General features: G+C 32.4%; 1 protein-coding gene and 1 pseudogene across 1 annotated transcript; one reads left to right on the forward strand and one right to left on the reverse strand.

The window, feature by feature from the left end:
* Positions 1-368: 368 nt before the first annotated feature.
* Positions 369-3,932, forward strand: LOC125199728 (3-oxoacyl-[acyl-carrier-protein] synthase 3 A, chloroplastic-like). Its single transcript, XM_048097651.1, has 8 exons — positions 369-794; positions 1,428-1,576; positions 2,112-2,248; positions 2,343-2,448; positions 2,542-2,660; positions 3,024-3,088; positions 3,167-3,392; positions 3,494-3,932. The coding sequence occupies exons 1-8, from the start codon at positions 613-615 to the stop codon at positions 3,713-3,715; spliced, it is 1,206 nt and encodes a 401-aa protein (XP_047953608.1). The 5' UTR covers positions 369-612; the 3' UTR covers positions 3,716-3,932.
* Positions 3,933-6,036: 2,104 nt separating this feature from the next.
* Positions 6,037-10,708, reverse strand: LOC125199735 (annotated as a pseudogene).
* Positions 10,709-19,176: the final 8,468 nt, after the last annotated feature.

The raw sequence follows: 19,176 nt of genomic DNA on the forward strand, positions 1-19,176 counted from the left end.
GAATCGGGGGTTGGGGTTTTGGTTTTTCCCGGGGAGAGAATCTTGAATTCGAAATGTGAGGATTGGAGTGGCGGAGGAGTCTTCGGAGCTGGATTTAGGTGATTTTCCGACGATATTTGCGTCGGCAGATCGGAGATTAGATGAATGAATCTGGCGATGGTTTTTGCAGACAAGTCCCTCAGCTTTTGCTGATTTATAAAGTGACGCATATACTTTTGGCGACAGAGCCACTGCTGATTTAGTGAAGGGTATATTAGTCATTTCCATTTCCACTGCAAACACGACAAAGACAAGTAGAAGTGTAGAAGTTAGTAGTAATTTCAGCATAATCAAGGCGATAACGAGGTTGAGCAAAAGAGTAATTTTACAAAATGCGATGAACACTCTGTATTAAGTGTCAGAAATCCTATTTCAATATTCAGCACTGTCGAAAGATTCAATCTTGAAAATGACTGAATCAGCATGCAGTTGCATGTGATGATATAGATACACAGATAGAGACATGGTTCTTTTCTCCTCTTCGAAAGATTAGTGAATTTGCTTTCTGGGATTCATCGTCCTCTCTTGAATTTTATTATTTGGGTTCGAATTCTTTTGGTATTAAATTAATTGATGGCGAATGCATCTGGGCTGGTTGCTCCAACAGTTCCCAGTTTGAAGAGGAGATTTTCTCCACCATTAGGCATTTATCGATCTGCATTTTGGTTCTACGACGGCGTTTCGAGGCGAACATTGTGTTTTAGTGCGGCGCAGGGCGCAGAGAAGCTTTCCCCTGCTCAACCCCTATCGCGCAGGTAGTTTATTCTTTCCAAAGATTAGATTTCTGATGCTTGCTTTTTGTGGGTTTGTATTCTTCTTTATTTGCTCAAATATTTCGATTCTTAGCTTCATGATTTTGGGAAGTGTGAGTCTTCAGTGAAGAGATTTGGTGGTTTCTAGTTAGTGAGAAGTTGTTGGTGCTAACTTTGAATGAGGTAGGGTTAGTGTTTTGGCTGATTCGAATCTGGATCATTTTTGTTAGTATTTAATTGAAAATAACCCAAGAAACTAATGTTGCAAAGATAAATATGTATAAGAGATGAACTTTTTTGGAGAGAAAAGGAGAGATTCTTGTAGGGTCTTATGTGGTGTCTGCTGCCATAGCCTAATTTGAAAACATGTTCTACGATATCTCAAGAGGTTTAGAAGCCAATCTGATTTTTGAAAGCTAATTATGGAATAATCTTGATTTGTGCTGCTTGTGTCGATTATGATATACATATTCTCTCTTGGTGGATATGAGTTTAGTTTTTATGTGCAATGTGCTGTAGTATTGTTTTTCGTTTAAAATGTATTTACTATGCATAATGGTATTGTAGTTGTCTTTTTTCACTATTCCAAATTCAATTGATATCTCATATGTATTTTGCGGATTCTTCTTTGTAAAGACTTGTCAGCAAAGGGTGCAAGTTAGTTGGATGTGGCTCTGCAATACCAAGTATTCAAATATCCAATGATAATCTCTCAGAAATTGTCGATACTTCGGATGAATGGATATCTGTCCGGACTGGAATTAGAAATCGGAGAATACTTTCTCGTGAGTTGTTTCCACTTAATGCTCAATCACTCCTGTACAAAGTCATGCATATTGAGATCAAATCACTAACAGCATTGGATTTGGCTGGACAATAAAACACTGATGTGATTAAGGGGATCTCTGTCATTTACTTTCTTCTACTCTAAAGCTGCTTTTTATTTTCTTTCTCATTTGAATCTTGAAGGCTGAGATGCTATGCTTATCATTCATTTTCGCTTTAAAAACAAATCTTGAAGGCTGAGGTGCTGTGTCTCAAGTTAGCATGCGAGATTCAGACACCTTTTTATATTATGATCCATGATCTCGATGGTGTCTTTGTGGTCTCTAGAGTCTAGACAGCATGAACATTCTGGAATTTACATGCCATCCGTGCCTCCTAGGATTATTAGCAATCTAGCATGAATTTAGCATTATGACATTGAAACTCAGATAGTGTACCTACTGTAGTTGCAAAGTCCTTTCATATTATTCTGTGCATTGTGGATTTCACATTTACCTATCAAACAAGATTTATGTTTTTTGAGTTCTATTTCAGGACAAGACAGCTTGACAGCTCTGGCTACAGAGGCTGCGCAGAAAGCTCTCCAGATGGCTGAGGTTGAACCCAATGACGTTGACCTTGTGCTATTGTGCACTTCAACTCCAGAAGACTTGTTTGGGAGTGCTCCTCAGGTAATGTTTCCAGCAATATACCATGCTATGGAAATCTTTGTAAGTTTCTTTGTTCTTTTGTCTATGATTTTCCTCTGCTTTTACCTATTTCCAGATTCAAAAAGCGCTTGGCTGTGGTAACAATCCGCTGGCTTATGATATCACGGCTGCCTGCAGCGGCTTCTTGTTGGGCCTAGTTTCAGCTTCCTGCTATATTCGAGGTAAATCCTACTAATATAGAAAGAGACGAAAATTTTATTTGTTAGCTATAGTTTTTGTGAACACGAATAAAATTTTATGTATTAATAATTCAGGGGGTGGCTTCAATAATGTTCTTGTGATTGGTGCTGATGCTCTATCCCGCTACGTTGACTGGAAAGATAGAGGATCATGTATCCTGTTTGGTGATGCTGCTGGTGCTGTTCTACTACAGGTTAATCCCTTTTTCATATATTCTTATCTTTTTTTTTTCATATATTCTTACTTGTTTTCATATTATTTCAAAAGATCGGGATTTGCTTGATCTCTGTAAAAATTAAGTTCAAGTTTATTTTGTGAATGTACGTGGAACTACCATAGTTAAATTATCAAGCCTTTTTCTGCAACTAAATAGAATATAAGAGTGTCGATTGTCTCTATCTGATAAACGTCTCTACTTTTGATATCGAACCAATTAATAGATATGCATGTGTTGTGTAGGTTTGGCTGGTGTGTGTGTCATGCATGTCTTTCTTGCTCGCAATCTCAAAATAATCTCTCGATTCGACAAAATGATATTGCTGTCGTCTTTCTGCAGTCATGTGATAGTGAAGAAGATGGTTTATTTGCTTTCGACATGCACAGTGATGGTGAAGGTCAGAGGTAAGTGAAACCTGCCCTTTGCAGAAACCAATTTCGTGTTTTTCCAGTTGCGCAATGAGCGTAGCTTGTGTTTTTCAGGCACTTAAAAGCCAACATGAAGGAAGACAAAACAGATCCTGAGTTGAGCACAAACGGTTCACTTCTTGGCCTCCTGCCCAAAGGCTCCTCCTCTTACTCGTTCATCGAGATGAATGGTAAAGAGGTCTTCCGCTTTGCTGTCCGTGTCGTTCCACATTCGATTGAACTGGCCCTAGAGAAGGCAGGTCTTGCTGTGTCAGACATAGACTGGCTAATTCTGCATCAGGTATGAATCTGTTTATCGTAGTCCGCATCAAGTAAACGAGACATTCATAGCTATACCATGTCGAACAGTTGGTAGGTGGCCTAATAAACGGGTGAATGCAGGCGAACCAGAGAATAATCGATGCAGTAGCCACGCGCCTGGAGGTTCCCCAAGAGCGAGTAATATCCAATTTGGCAAACTATGGCAACACGAGTGCTGCCTCGATTCCATTGGCGTTGGACGAGGCTGTGAGAAGCGGGAAGGTCCGAGCCGGTGATACCATTGCGACTGCTGGTTTTGGAGCTGGCCTTACATGGGGCTCTGCTATCGTTAGATGGGGATGATCATCGGCACACTCGTTTCTGGTTTTTTGAGTTCCATTTGCATGTTCTTTCGCAGCTCGTGTTGCCCTTTGCCTTAGTCGTGCTCTCTGTCTCTCACTTTGATAGTAGCTATGGAAATGAAGGAAATGTCTTGTTGATCAAGTGTTATTTGATTTGTTGAACAGTGATAACTGTTACTGTATATTAGCAGTAATAATCTTTTCTGATTATGGCAAAATTTTCTCTTTTTTTTTTTTTTTTTTGTAAATATTGGTGGGCATATAGTTCCATAATACCAAGTGATTTTTGCTACTGAATGCTGAAATATGGAACCACAGATGGGTTGAACTGAAAGGAACAGGATGCTATGTATAAAAATTATCATACCGCATATCTTGCCGAAATTTATACCGACTAAATATTAATCTGTTTTTATACATAATTTGTATGACCAACCTTTAATACCTATCGGATTTCAATACAGCATACTGAAATATCTACTTTCCTAGAAAATTTGTTACCTAGTTCCATTTTTTTTCATCCTACAATTTATCACATTTCACTATACCAATTTTGGAAATAATCCTATATTCTACTAGCTTACTCAATATTATTATAAAACTAATATATTACTCCCTCCGTTTCATTATCATAGTAGTGAATGCATTTCTTTCCAGTACGGAGATTAAGAAAAAAGTGTGTAATGTATTAAACAAAAAAATAAAGCAAGAGAAAGCAAAAAGTAGAGATAATAAAATAAGCGAGTGGGAAAAGTTAAAAGTGAGAAAATGTGTTATATTATACTAAAAAGGAAATGACTCTACTGATATCGAACACCCAAAATGAAAAAATGACTCTACTACTATTGAACGAAAGGAGTGTACAAGACTAAAAGTACAATTTATGTTACACTAACTTTTTTAACTCACTTTCATTACATTTCTTAAAACTCATGTTGAGTCAAAAATATGACAAATTTACAGAACGGAGAGAGTATTGTTTCATATCATTATAGTGGGAGTATATAGTATGCAAATTATGTTAACGTATTTCATAGTCTCGATCCAAAATTTGGTACTCCCTCCGTCTCACGTTATTTGAGGTTTTTCTTTTTGGCACGTGATCTAAGTAAGTTGTGTTTAGTGGGTTAAATAAAGTAAGAGATATCAGAGAGAGTAAAGTAAAAGAAAGAATAAAGTACGTGAGATTAGATGTTTTGTTTTTAACTAAAAAAAATGACTCAAGTAACTTAGGATAATTCAAAATGGAATATAACTCAAGTAACTTAGGACGGATGGAGTATATACTACTCTCTCTATCTCCCAATATATATCTTTCTTTGATCTGACAAGATTTTAAAGAATGTAAAGGATAAGTTGAAAAAGTTAGGTATATATAAATCTTATTTTTATGTATTAATTTTATAATATACTCCCTCCGTCTCATAAAAGATGTCACACTTTCCTTTTTAGTTTGTCCCACAAAGATGTCACATTTTCCTTTTTGAAAAAAGTTCTCTCTCACATGAATATAAAAATTATATATTTTTCTCTCCATTTAACACACAAAACAAAACCTCCTAAAATCTCGTGCCGTCCCACAAGTGTGACATCTTTTGTAGGACGGAGGGAGTAATATAATAATATAAAGGAAAAGAGTTAATAAAATGTAACGTCTATTACAGATAAATATTTTTCTCTCCATTTAACACACAAAACAAAACCTCCTAAATCTCGTGCCGTCCCACAAATGTGACATCTTTTGTAGGACGGAGGGAGTAATATAATAAAATATTTATCTGTAACGTCTATTACAGATAAATATTTAGGTGATGAGTAGTACTCCTAGTATTTTTTTTCTTGAAGTTTGGTTCACTTACTTTTCGGTTGACAGAAGAGTGGTCATCGACTCATCTACTTCATAAAAAAGTAAAAAACCAAATTACATTGATTGACGCAGAAATATTTATTTATTTTTAATGGGACCATGAATAACATCCTCGAAAATAAGTAGATGCATCTTAGCATTCTGTATAACTCTCCTATCCATCACTAAATGTCTCAATTATGTCCCTTTCACCTGTCACTAACATTAACAAATGTAAATTAAAGTTGCTGAAAAAATTAGTAAAAGTGAAATAAAACATTTCATAATAGACATTTAAAAAGTGACAATAAAAATGATTTAATGGGAAAAGAATAATATTAAATCTAGTATTTTATTTCATTTGATCCCTTTCAACTATATGCAGTTACAAATACAATCATCAACAAGAAAAAAGAAAGAAAAATGAAAGATAACATTTTAACCCAAAAATATAAATGATACTACATGAATGAAGATTAAAAAGAAAACCTTGGTCTAAGCCATCTTGGTGGCTCATCAAGAGTTACTATATCTAACATCGAGTCGACATTAATCGCATATCATACATCTGTACTATAGCTACTAGTTATACGAAACAAAAAAGAAATCGTTAAAGAGGCAAAAATAGAAACAAAAAGAACATACAAAAACAAAATTTGTAGAAACAATCTTCTGAAGGCAAGGAGTTGTCTGTGCAGATTACCTCCCTTTATAGTTGAGAAATTAGCAATACTGTAATGAAGACCTTGTTTCTTTACCCGAGTCAACACATACACGGCGAGGGGCTCATCACCAGACATCCCGCAAGTACCTTCCTGTCGTTTGCAGATTTTTAACCTTGCCCTCAGCTTCAGAGCTGCTCAGAGAACCCTGTAATACCGAGTACGTAAGTATGAATAAGCTTAACACTGGTGATCTTTTTGGGAAGTTGAGCTTAATGTGATAAATTAACAAGTTGTATGAATCGACTTTAGCACATAGACTATAGCCAAGCAAAAGTTTGAATGCCCCAGCCAAAAAGAAAATTAAAAAATCAGAAATTCAAAAGGGCCAAAAAACCTCAAAACAAGTCCTGACTCCTTAAGTTAGCTGTCAATATCACACAACCTCAAAACGAGTATGCATGAAAAGAACAACATTGGCGTGTCTGCCACAATCAAGAATATGAAAGGTAATCGTATTAAATGCTAAGTATAAAGAGGATATGAAAGTAGTTCCAACCTCACGGCCCACAGAAAGGGACGGAACACAAGGACCACATTATAACCAAGAAATACAGAACCATAAGTCTCAGGAGGAACCAACCTGTTCTTGTGCAATTGTGTGGAGAGTTCGGTGTACATCACGTGCCATTCCCTTGGCATCACCACAGACGTATACATAGCCTCCATCGGAGATCATTTTCCACACGTCTGAAGCCTATTATTCAGTAGATTTAACCTAGATGTTAGTGAAATTTAACTCTTGAAGTTTTATTGTTGGGTGAAACTTGAGACAATTTTTTGACGAAGACTGCATACCCTTTGAGACATTCTGTGCTGTACGTATTCCTTGGTGGGTCCCTCTCGTGAAAATGCAACTATGAGCTCAGAAATCACTCCAGCTTTGACAAAGCTGTTCAGCTCATCTTCATAAATAAAATCCTGCAGGGTTGCAGAAAGTAAAAAAGAATTATTAGTTGGCAAACATTTTGAGAAAAGAACAAGAGGTTAACAATAGCCGAGTAGATAACCGACCAGTTTACGGTTCCTGCAACCAAAAAATAAAATTGCAGGACCAAGTTCAGCTCCAGATTCCTTTAGAGCTAACCTTTCCTGAAATATTGGTAGAAAATACCGGACAACACTAGTTAGAAAAATCAGAATTTAGGCCTCAAAAGCAGGTTTAAGCTCAAAATGCATTCACACAAACCTGAAGGAAACCCCTAAACGGAGCCAAACCGGTACCAGGGCCGACCATTATTATCGGTAGTTTAGGATCAGCAGGGAGTTTGAAGTTAGAGTTCCGAATAAAGATTGGTGCCCAACTGCAATCGCTGCTTTCCTCCAAAGGCATAGCATTCTGATAAGAGGTAGATTGTCAGGTATGAGGCAGTAGAACGTATGCTCATGTAACAAGTGGTACAAATTACGATTGGAATGGCTATTAGAAATGTCACGACGATTCATCATTCATCAATAAAGTTATTTTCAACCAAACTTGAAGAGCTAATATCCATTTCTTATTATCATCTCTGCTGCTGAAGATATACTTTATGAAGTAGATTTTAACTTTAATAAAATACCTTTATCCATGTAGAGCATATACCCTTGTGGATTCGTCCTGTTGGTGTTTTGTCGTAAACCAGAGCACAAGTTACATGAACTCTAGTCGGTGCAATTCTGAATGATAGTTGAGAAGTTGGTGAGAAGCTAAGATGATACTTATAAAACAAATTATCCAAAGAAAAGAACACACAAGGAAGAATTTCGCTATGTCCAGGAACATTTCATTTGAGCAGTTTATAACTCATAAGACGGCCTATTGCTGATATAGTTAGAACTGCAGCGCAAGCCTTGAGCTTTTATATCAAAATAATATCAAATGGAACTCACTTCGGGGAGGATGAGATAGAATAAAATCTGGGCTGCAGGCGAGGAGCAACTGCTGCAAAGAAAACACCTAGAGGAGGCTTGGCAGACTGGAAATCAGACATGACCTCAAGTAGGCTTCTTTGACTTGCAACTACATACTGTGCATATTCCTCCTGTAAATGTGGGAACATAAAAATTTACAAGGTAGAATAACAAGGTAATAGTCAACCGAATGAACAATTCAAAAACCTTTCCATCGGGAGATGCAAGATACCGGAGCCGATCAGCTTCACTTTGGTCGGAAGCATATTCTGCTAATGCAACTAGCACAGACTGGAAAAACATGTGTATGTTTGAGCTTAATTCAAATCCATTAGCAAATAGGACAATAAAGGGGTGACCAATATACCTTTTTGGGCATACTCATAAGATCTGCATATTTGGTTAGCGCTGTTCGCAAAGTGCAAGGGCGGAATGGAGGTGGCAAGGAGCTTCCACTGAGTGGTGTGCCATCCTCGTTATCGGTATGAACTGAAAAATATGTTTGTGGAGACAGGTTTAGTAATTTTTCTGCTTCCTCGACATTCTCAAGCAAATTCTCACAGTAGACACCAACATGGTCCCCTGTTTCATAACTGTGGAATAAATAAGTACGTAAGAAATATTAAACTACCTCATCTTGAACTAAGTTAAAAGTCAAGTTGATCCCAAAAAAGAAATTACAATATGCAACGTAATATCGTATAGACTAAACAAATATAGTAGTATAAACTTACACAAGTCCTGTGCCTGATATGTCAAACTCCAAACTTTCTTTACAGCAACATTTGCCCTTAACGAACAAAGATGCAAAACGATATTAGAAGAAAAATCCTTAAATTACAGCAGAAAATTTTGAAAAGACAACAGAAGCAAACTTTAAGTACCTGCAGGGATGTTGAGCATCATAAACAGTGTTACCATTGGCATAACCATTTGGTGAGCCATTATCCGTAACTGATTCATCTGGTTTGTCATGGAGCACAACACGATACTGCAAAACCACAGCGGTGTATGGAGTGGAAACCGTTGCATCATCCTCATTGTGGAGCAGTTTATCCAACCAGACCACACTAATTCACGCCTGTATCAGCAAAGAATCTTAAACACACACATGCGTACACATGCATAATGATGTCCAGGTCCAATCATTCCAACAATTTATATGATCTAATTACCATGCAGTAAAGTCATCTTCTATGCATTGATCATCATCTCCAAGGCCTACTGGGACAAGCTTCTTTCCTCCTGAATTCAGGCAATATTTCACTTTTTAAAATATGTAAAAAAACGGAATACAGCGCTTCAATATACTTAACAATGCCAAACATAGTTTGCAGGAGATAAATCTACCAATTGAGATTGTCATGAATGTTAATCGAGTGTCTCGCATGATAAAAAATATTATACCATTAACTATCCAAATGAAAAAACATTCTCAGAATCAGAATACCTTGCCTCGTGATAAGGTCATCTACCACTATCGCAATCTGTCAATAACAATTAAAGAGCGAAAAATAAAAAGTCCATCATATACATGATTGTACAACTTAAGGATGGTCGACACTAGCAACTGAACAAATGTTGGCCACTAGCAGTTATATACCTTGTTGAAATGCCGATTGTCTATTCCCAAGACCAAACACTCCATACTGAAGATTTAAGCCAGTCCTCCCTATCTTTTAACTGCAACAACAATGCTCAACATCAATCCCAATACAACATTGTATCGTGAAAGTGAATCCATCCTTCACTGCTAAGACGCTCTACCCCAGTAAACCATTTGTAAAACCTCCCGGGATTGTCAGTAGGCTCACCGCCTCCATATCTGCAGCCAGCCAAACCTCAAGTAAATTAATACTTAAATCACAATTTACAGAAGAGATCCTAACGTTTTCCGTCACTGTGCAATCAAGTTAAAATATTAAGGGAACCTACGAGGCGAGGAAGAAGAATGCTAAACTCTCCTTCTTCAACTTCTCCTCGTACTCGTCTTCATCGGCAGCGTAATCATCCTATCACCATCCAAAAAAGTCAAGACCAGAATTCTGCACTACTAGAACAAGGAAATAAAAAAATAGGAGATAGAAAAGTAAAACAAGAGCATACCAAGTCAATAACTTTTAAACTTTGCCTGTGGATATCTAGCTTTGGCTTCCTCCACAAATGCCACAACACAACACTAAAATAATCATTGGGCCCGGCAAAAGTAAATCTAAGTGTTTCCCAAAAGTAGCACCAGTTAAAGTTGCCGGCAATAGAAAAGCGTTTACATCATGCAGCAAAAATCCACAAAATAAAAGTTAAAATCCAAAAAAATATGCACGATTTTCCTACTTTGCAAAACCTTCAGCTGTGCCAGTCTGGTGCCGAAGAAGACGGAAACTTTGGTCTTGTCGTCGTCTGCTTCCTCCGGCTTGGGCACGACCAGCTTAGGCGGCGGCAGCTGCTTCTTCCCGGCCGATCCGGCGGTGCGGCGGCAGGCAAGCAGCACGATGCAGCCTGTGAGCACCGCGACGGAAGTAGTGAGCACCATCGCGGCCACACCCTCAGTATCGCCATTTAAGATCGCCGCTACGAAATCGAGCGGCGACGAGGTCCATGTTTTTCCCGAACTATATTTCCGTAATCAACCAAAACAAATGCAATCAAATTACAAAATCAAAGAATTAAAAATCTCTAATTATGGAGTGGTGGGAGTATAAATTCAGAGTCTCTCGGTTTAGGCGATTTAGGAGAGATAATAGGGATACGTCGTCGGGAGCGACTCTGTTTTCCACAGATGGAATGAGAGCTGCTTTAGCTATTCAATGGAGTTTATTGACACCAAAAAATTCACCCTCAAATACGACCCCGTATTCTTGCTCTTTTTTCTTACTCCGTATTTAATTAATATACTTTACTCCATTTTTTATATGCTGTACTACTCTAAACTTAAATTCGTCAATTATTTATTTATTTGCACAAATACTATATATTTTTTTTTATTAGTATATCGATTTTTTATTTTTAATTTAAGTATACTACTTTGATATATTTAAAAATTACTAGCAATATTACTCCATTAAACTAGCTTCTATTCTCTGTTACAGTAAGTAGGAGTATAATAAGAAATTAAATTTTACAAGGAATATATTTAAAATAGGTTTCTTAAAAGCACTTTTAATATACTCCATATGTTACTATTTCTCTGTTGTACGAAAGTGTTACAGAATGACTACTACATACTGTCTACTTACTTAAATTAGTATTAACAACCTTGCTATTCACATTCACTTAAATGAATACTTCTACAAATTATAAATAATTCAACAGAAATAAAAACTCATATCTTGTGTACAATTTTAAAAAATGTGCTTCTCCCTTCTCACTATATTATATAAACATTTCCCATTGGCATAGTATTTTATATATATTTTTTTTTTTTTAGTAGATAAGGATAAAGTAAAACATACTAACGTAAAAATAATTATATTTTTATTTTAGTAAATATGTTAATTAGAATAAGACATATTTCATTTATATACTAACACTTAATTAAATTCAATATTTATTTTTTTTAAAAATTATTGTTTCTGATATACGTAAGTGTAGTGGTTTAATAATATTTACAATAAAAATTGCGATAAGGAAACTTTTTAGCATATGTTTATTATCTGTAGCTTTCAGTTTTTACATAAAATTACAACTAATAAAATAATACCTTTTGTTACAAAAAAATGTAAAAAACTATCATTGAAATATTCAAGTATGATAGGAGTATACATTAATGTATTAAAACTAATTGAAAATTATACATTTTATATTTTTGAGCCATAAAATGATATAAAATTAAAAAATGAAAATATATTTTCCCAATTTTTTTTCTATTTTATGTGGACTAGAATGTAAAAGTAATACTTTATGTGGACTAAAATGTATTTTTGTAGACTTAATTTTAATTAATAGTACTCGTATTGTTTAATCAAAATTTAGTGTAGTTTAGTTAGAAATGATAAGTACTTCATGAAATCATGTAATTTCATTCAAGTAGTGTGGATCAATATATATTCATAATTAAATTTATTGAGAAATAAAGAAATAAAAGAAGTCCACTACCTTCATTTTTCTTCACTAAAACGTCTATATAAAAGATAAAGTAGTACTACAATTTTTCCCTGTACATAACTAAATTGGTCTTCGTTAATCCTCTCCAAAGCCGAATACACACACGCTCACAGCTCATCGTCATACAATTTGTATATTTAATCGTTCCATTCTATTTCAGTTTTATATATTAAGTTCTTATCAATTTTAACACATTTTTGGTTAAATAATTAAATTTTGTATTCGTCTTTTTGTAAAACGAATTTGTAACCCTTCAAACTCTACGCCCAAAGTATATAATTTGGCGTATTACAATGCCAGAAACATAGATAAAAAATTAATTACTTACTTTTTTATATATTGAATTGTTTTTCATTTAATTAGGATAGTATTTTTCATTTCATTGTATTTTATCATTTTGGGATTCTACAGTATACTTATACATTTGGAATCAATATCTATAAAAAAATTATGTTTTTATGGAACTTGGCCAACTAATGCCGATTAAAGTATAGATCTATGGAGTCATCTCGATCATAAAATTAATTTTTAAATATACAATTTGATCTGTATATCTATTGATTTTGTTCATTCAAATCTAAAATTATTTGGAGTTTCGATCAAGCCTTGCACAATAAATTGTGGTGTAATTTTGCAGGAATTAGACATGATTTTTTTTCATATTTCTCTTGATTTTCATTGTCTTTTGAAAAATTTTATGTTTCTACTGTTTTTTTATTCTGAATTATTTATTGCGTGTACTTCAACTGTAACATTATAAAGATTTAAGTACAGTAATTTGATATATTTAAAAAATTTACGCGATATTACTCCATTAAATAGCACATTCACTAGCACAGAAAGAATTATAAATAAATTAAAATTTAACAGAAATTCAATTAACCAGTGAATATATTTAGTGATTCTTAAAAGCCTTTTTTGGTATACTCCTGTCCACCTCTGTTGTAAAGTGACATACAGAATACTATTGTCTCTTACTTAAATTATAAAAAATAAAACCGTAAAAAGGAAATAAAAATAAAACCAGAAAGGAAAAAGCAGTATATGGTCGTATTTTTGTTTCTATTCACTGAAGAGGATCGAAGCCCTTAAATAATTCTCATTTTCGCTGATTTCAGAAGATGGAAATTTATTTTTCATATGGTATTTATCATTAAAGGTTCAAACAGTTATTTTAAAGTCCATTTATTTTATTTTTAATTATATTTATAATATATGTGTTGGCGAAACCATGCTAGAGTATCAATAATACTGGACAAAATTAGCTTTAAAATTCTAAGCAACTTATTTTCCAGTTATCACGTAGCATTTTAAAATTTCAGCACCAATACCTGATAAAGCCAGTCCCAAAATCATAACCAAGCATTTATCATCATTTTCACCTTTAACATTCTATGCAAATTTAAGTTTTGGAGATACGTCATTGATTTGAGGGAAATGTTAGAAAAGGAATGAAGATCGGAATCATTAAATAAAAGAAAACAAAATAATATCAGTATAAAATTGATTTGTATCGATTGAATAAATTGATTTCCTACCATATAGAAAAATCATACCATGTTACTACACAATATGTAAACTCTATATCGAGTAGTAGTATCAACATATATATAACATAAATACATAATTTCTACTAGTATTAAATTTAAATCTATCTACACTCTTCCTTCTCCCCAAATATGATCCATACCCCGTTCAAAATTGAGTTCCTTTATAATTTTTTGTTCAAATAGGACCCTATATTAATGTATTTTGATCTAAGAGATTTTGATATTTTTATTTTTAATTTGGTTGGGTTTTTATCTAACAGACTTTAGAATTACTTTTCTTTTGTTATTTAATAATTTTTTCCTTTATTATTTATTTTAAATTTAATTCAGTTGGAATATTGTTTCAAAAATCATTGAAAAAGAAACAGTTTATAAGTTGATAGCGAGCAATATCAATAAATTTTTTTATTTTTCAATGATTTTTATTGTAATTGAAGAATTTAAAAATAAATCAAAGAAAGAAATTAAATTTAATTAACCGACCCAAGTGAAGTTTTTTAAATAAAGATCCCACTATATAAAAAAATATAAACCTCTTAGGCATTTTTTTTTGGGATTAATCGGAAAGAATCGTATCCTTAAATTTTAAATTTTGTGTTTGTTTTAGGTTTTTAATCAATGGAAAAAAAATCAAATTGGAGAACAAAGGGAAAATTAGTACAATTTTCCAGGGTTAATCTTAGCTTTTCTTAGTTATTCTTTTTCAGTTTAGGATTCTTACATATATAATGTAATATAGTATAGTTATTATTATTATTATTATTATTATTTAGAATGTTTTAAAAATAATATAAAATATAAATCATACTACTTAATTTTGAAAATAAATAACTATGATTAAAATTATCATAATTATAACTTATTTTATAATAATCCATAATAATAATTAATAATTTATAAAATATTTAAAATATAATTATATAATATAAAATGTATGATAAATAATAGTTATTATTTTTATAAATTAATAATTAAATCAATAAAGTTATAGTGTAATTTTCATTTATTAAATTTATTCACTTATAACATCCTTAAATATTATAATTATAATTATAATACTAATTATTACTCTCGTCCGGATAATTGTCCAATTTTCCATTTAAACCGCCCCACTTCACTTTTACCAATTTTGGAAAGGACCTCATATTCCACTAACTCATTCCTACCCACATTTTATTATAAAACTAATATATAAAGGAGGACCCAATTCCACTAACTTTTTAACTCACTTTTCATTACAATTTTAAAAACTCCCACATAATTTGTTCCACTTCACTTTTCCCTTTTTGGGTATGACCTAGATTAACTAATTTCTTTCCCTACCCATTTTATTAAAAAATAATATATAAAGTGGGTGCCAATTCCTACTTTTTATCTCCTTTTATTTATAATTCTTAAACCGTTCCGGTCAAATGACACGAATTACCCGGGATAAAGGAAATATTATTATTTGGGTGCCCAAAACGGGTAGCGGTATCGAGTAATCCCGAACCCGACTACCAGATTTGGATATCCGCTACCGAAAAAATCGGTACGGGTTCAGGGGTTTTGGGTACTGTATGCATGAAAATATCGGATATCGGGTATACCCGTTAGCGGTATACCCGAATAACCCCAATACTCGACTTCATTAATGTTTGTACCTTTTATTTACACAATTGTCTAGCATTCACTCACCCTATAATACTTATAATACACAAACTCAAACAATCATCCATTCCATCTCCGATGTGGGACAACTGAAAATTCATGCAAATATGAAACTCATTGGAAGAGATGATTATAAACAAAACGTTTCGAGAAAAATTGATGGTTTAATTTTCTAACCACAAACAATTGTTCACTTCTATGATTACATACATATATACATATACGTATACATATTTTTGTGATAAAAATCATAAAAGCAATCAACCAACATTAATGTGAATTATGAAATAAATAAAAAAAATTCGGCATAGTAAACCAAATTAATTAAGAATATTTCTTATTAAGCTTTAAAATTTGCAATATATATATATATATATATATATATATATATCTATTTGGCAATATTTTAATGAAATTTCCTTTGCATAGAATATTTACAATTATTTTTATTAAAGGGTTTCTACTTGGAATTATGATTACTGGAGTATAGTGCTAAAATAAAGAAATTATTTACACCATTATTTGTTCATATGTTAATTAATTCATTCATTCATTCATATTGAAATAAGAAATACTCCCATAAAGAAATAAAGAAATTATTTACACCATTATTTGTCCATATATTAATTAATTAATTCATATTGAAATAAGAAATAAGAAAATAAGTAAAGCTAAAGTTTTATCAATATTTAATTAAATATTAACGTGAACTTGTATGGAATGAATATGACTCCCACAATGCTAATCCCACATCGGTCATGTATGAGAGAATTAATTAGACAAAATCTATATAAATATTGTAGTGGTTCATTGCAGTCAACATGCACTCAACGGGTGCGGGTACCCGCAGCTGCGGGTTTGGGTATCCGATGCGGGTATTCGGATACCTGTTTAGCCTTGCGGGTCGGGTTCGGGTAGGTAAAATTTGGATTTTTCGGGTTTGGGTACTTCGCAAAATCGGGTGCGGATACCGCGGATACCGTTCGACACTAATTATTATTATTATTATTATTATTATTGTTATTATTATTATTATTATAATAAATGAGTATAATATTTCAAAACTATGATTATATGTATTATTTTATATTATGATAGATAATTCATATTTAAACTATCTATTGTAATAATAAATATAATAATATAATTATTATAATTTATAATTAATAGTTTATTAAGAATTTTATATTATTATTCTTTTTTATAAATAAAAAATAATAAGTATGTTTTTAGTTTGATGTTTAAATTAAATATAAATTTAAAATCTTGATATTTTTTAAACACGGAAAGTAAAGTTACTAGGAATCATATTCCAGGATTCATTTTCCTCATCAACTTTACTTTCCCTTCAACCAACTAGGCTTTAAACTAAAATACATTAGTACAATATAAGAAATTAATAAAATAAAAAATTATAAAAACACTTAATCAACCAAAAATTTATTAAAATGGAGTAGGAGCTTGAGAGTGCAAATGGAATTATTGTTTATTACCAAGGTTGCCATAATGTCAAACCAAACCGATGAATTAACTCATCCAAAATGAAAAGTGTCTAACCAAAGTATATATATTTGCATAAAAACTAGTAATAAAAATCAATATTAATTTAATAATTAAATGAAGAGGAAATAAAATAAAAGATAATAAAATTAGAGTGAGTAAATAGGTAAAGCATGAACTTAAATAAAATTAAAGATATCAAACGTATTATTTTCATTGTCCCAAAAAAATACGGAGTACTCAAGAAACATATGTCAATGAATCTTGAATATAACTCAATTAACACGTACGCGAGTATTCCTCCGTCCATTATTTCTAGTCATATTCATGACCTGGAAACTTTAAGAAATTGTTTGTCTTTAATTATGAAGAAAAATGACGAAATGAGTTAGTTGAATGTGGACTACACTTTTATATAATGAATTTATAATAGAATATGAGATAATAAATTAATTGAATGATAGTGGTGCACTTATCTAAAATAGAGAAAAATAAATAAATAATGGAATACTTTAGATCACATATATCTCAAAATGCTAAATAAAATATATTTTTATGGACAAATCGAGTACTTTTTGTCCATGCACATAAATATTATGCCAACGTCCGAGATTGCAGGAAACTAAATATGAGACGCATATATTTTCTTCTATTTTAAAAGATAAATAAATATAAGTTGGAAATATTTTACAAGATATTGCAGGAAAAGAAGCGAGGACACATGCATTGCAATGCAAGCAAACTTACCGAGGTATGATTGATGGATCATCATGGATTTAAACACCACAGGAAATACAACACAATTATAATAATTAAAGACAAAAGGTTGTGATTGGGCGCCGACTAGTGATTTATTTGTCAACACTGATGTTAATTATTTGTATCCAGAATGAGGATAAGTAATGAAACTCGATGACGAATTAGAAACTTATTTGTGTGACGTGTCACGTTTTTATGCACTAACTAACAAAAATGCATGTGGAGTATGAAATATTGAGAAATCATCGGTCTTCAATTTCACATGTCCATTGTGAATAGTAGATAATATTGAGAAATATTTGTGTGCGTGTATTTTTGGTGTCGACGTTGCTAGAAGCTGCAACATAGACAGTAGAATTATAATGATAGATTAATTAGATAACGAGTGATCGAAATTGTAAATACATATAAAATATAATGGCTGTTTTAAATAGTACAGTAGTTTTGAAAGAGCTAACATTGTTTGGAAAAAGGCAATATCGCTTCTTTAACTATTAATAACAATATTCCTTGAATATTAACATGGAGTAGTATTTAATATTTTTTTCATATTTTCACATATCCATAATTACTAGAGAATTTTGTAACGAAATTTAATATAGATGATGAATAATATAAAAGAATTTTTGAAATAATAACATATTATATTATTTAACTGATAATATGATATATTGCGAGTAATTTTGAAAGTAACCAATGGGTGTATGTCAAAAATAAAATTATGTGACATAATATACTCCTACTTTATAATTTTGTATTCACTGTGTGTGCGTGTGTGTGAGATGAAAAAAATGTGAAAAGGTGTGTGAAAAGCATCAGTTATGAGTGGATTTTAATTTTCAAATACGGGATTATCAAAGTCTGAGACCTTATATAAAATTATTGGATCAATAACTATGTCATAATTTAATATGCATATATAGTAGTGTAAAAAATACGATGAGGTCAAATAGCTTAAAATTTCCCATCAAGATTTTGGATGGAGAAATGGAAAAACCCTCCATATTGACATGTCAACCATGCTTAAGCCGATTGAATAGTACAGTTCGATAACAAATATAAATTGCCCCCACACCATTAATTGTAGATAACATAAGAAATAAAGTGCTATTGAATTACCATAACAAAATAATTGCAAAGTCACTAAAAACAAAACTAAAATAAAAATCATTGCAACATTTGTGGCACGCTCCAAATAGTGAGGCCATGTCAATTAATATGTGCAACTCTGGTTAATAAATATTCAAGCTTAATTTCTCTTAAATCGCAATACATGATATAGGTAACTACTATTAATTGAAATCTAGTTGATGTTTGGTAAACTTAAATTTAAAGACAATCAAAAGGAAAATTCGGATGTAATTTGGTGGCTTGTGTTTGCTACGAGGATTGGAAATTTACCAAGAAACAGTAGAGAATATTTTTCTACTAAATTATG

Source organism: Salvia hispanica, unplaced genomic scaffold, assembly GCF_023119035.1.
Source record: "Salvia hispanica cultivar TCC Black 2014 unplaced genomic scaffold, UniMelb_Shisp_WGS_1.0 HiC_scaffold_650, whole genome shotgun sequence".
Taxonomy (NCBI): Eukaryota; Viridiplantae; Streptophyta; class Magnoliopsida; order Lamiales; family Lamiaceae; genus Salvia; species Salvia hispanica.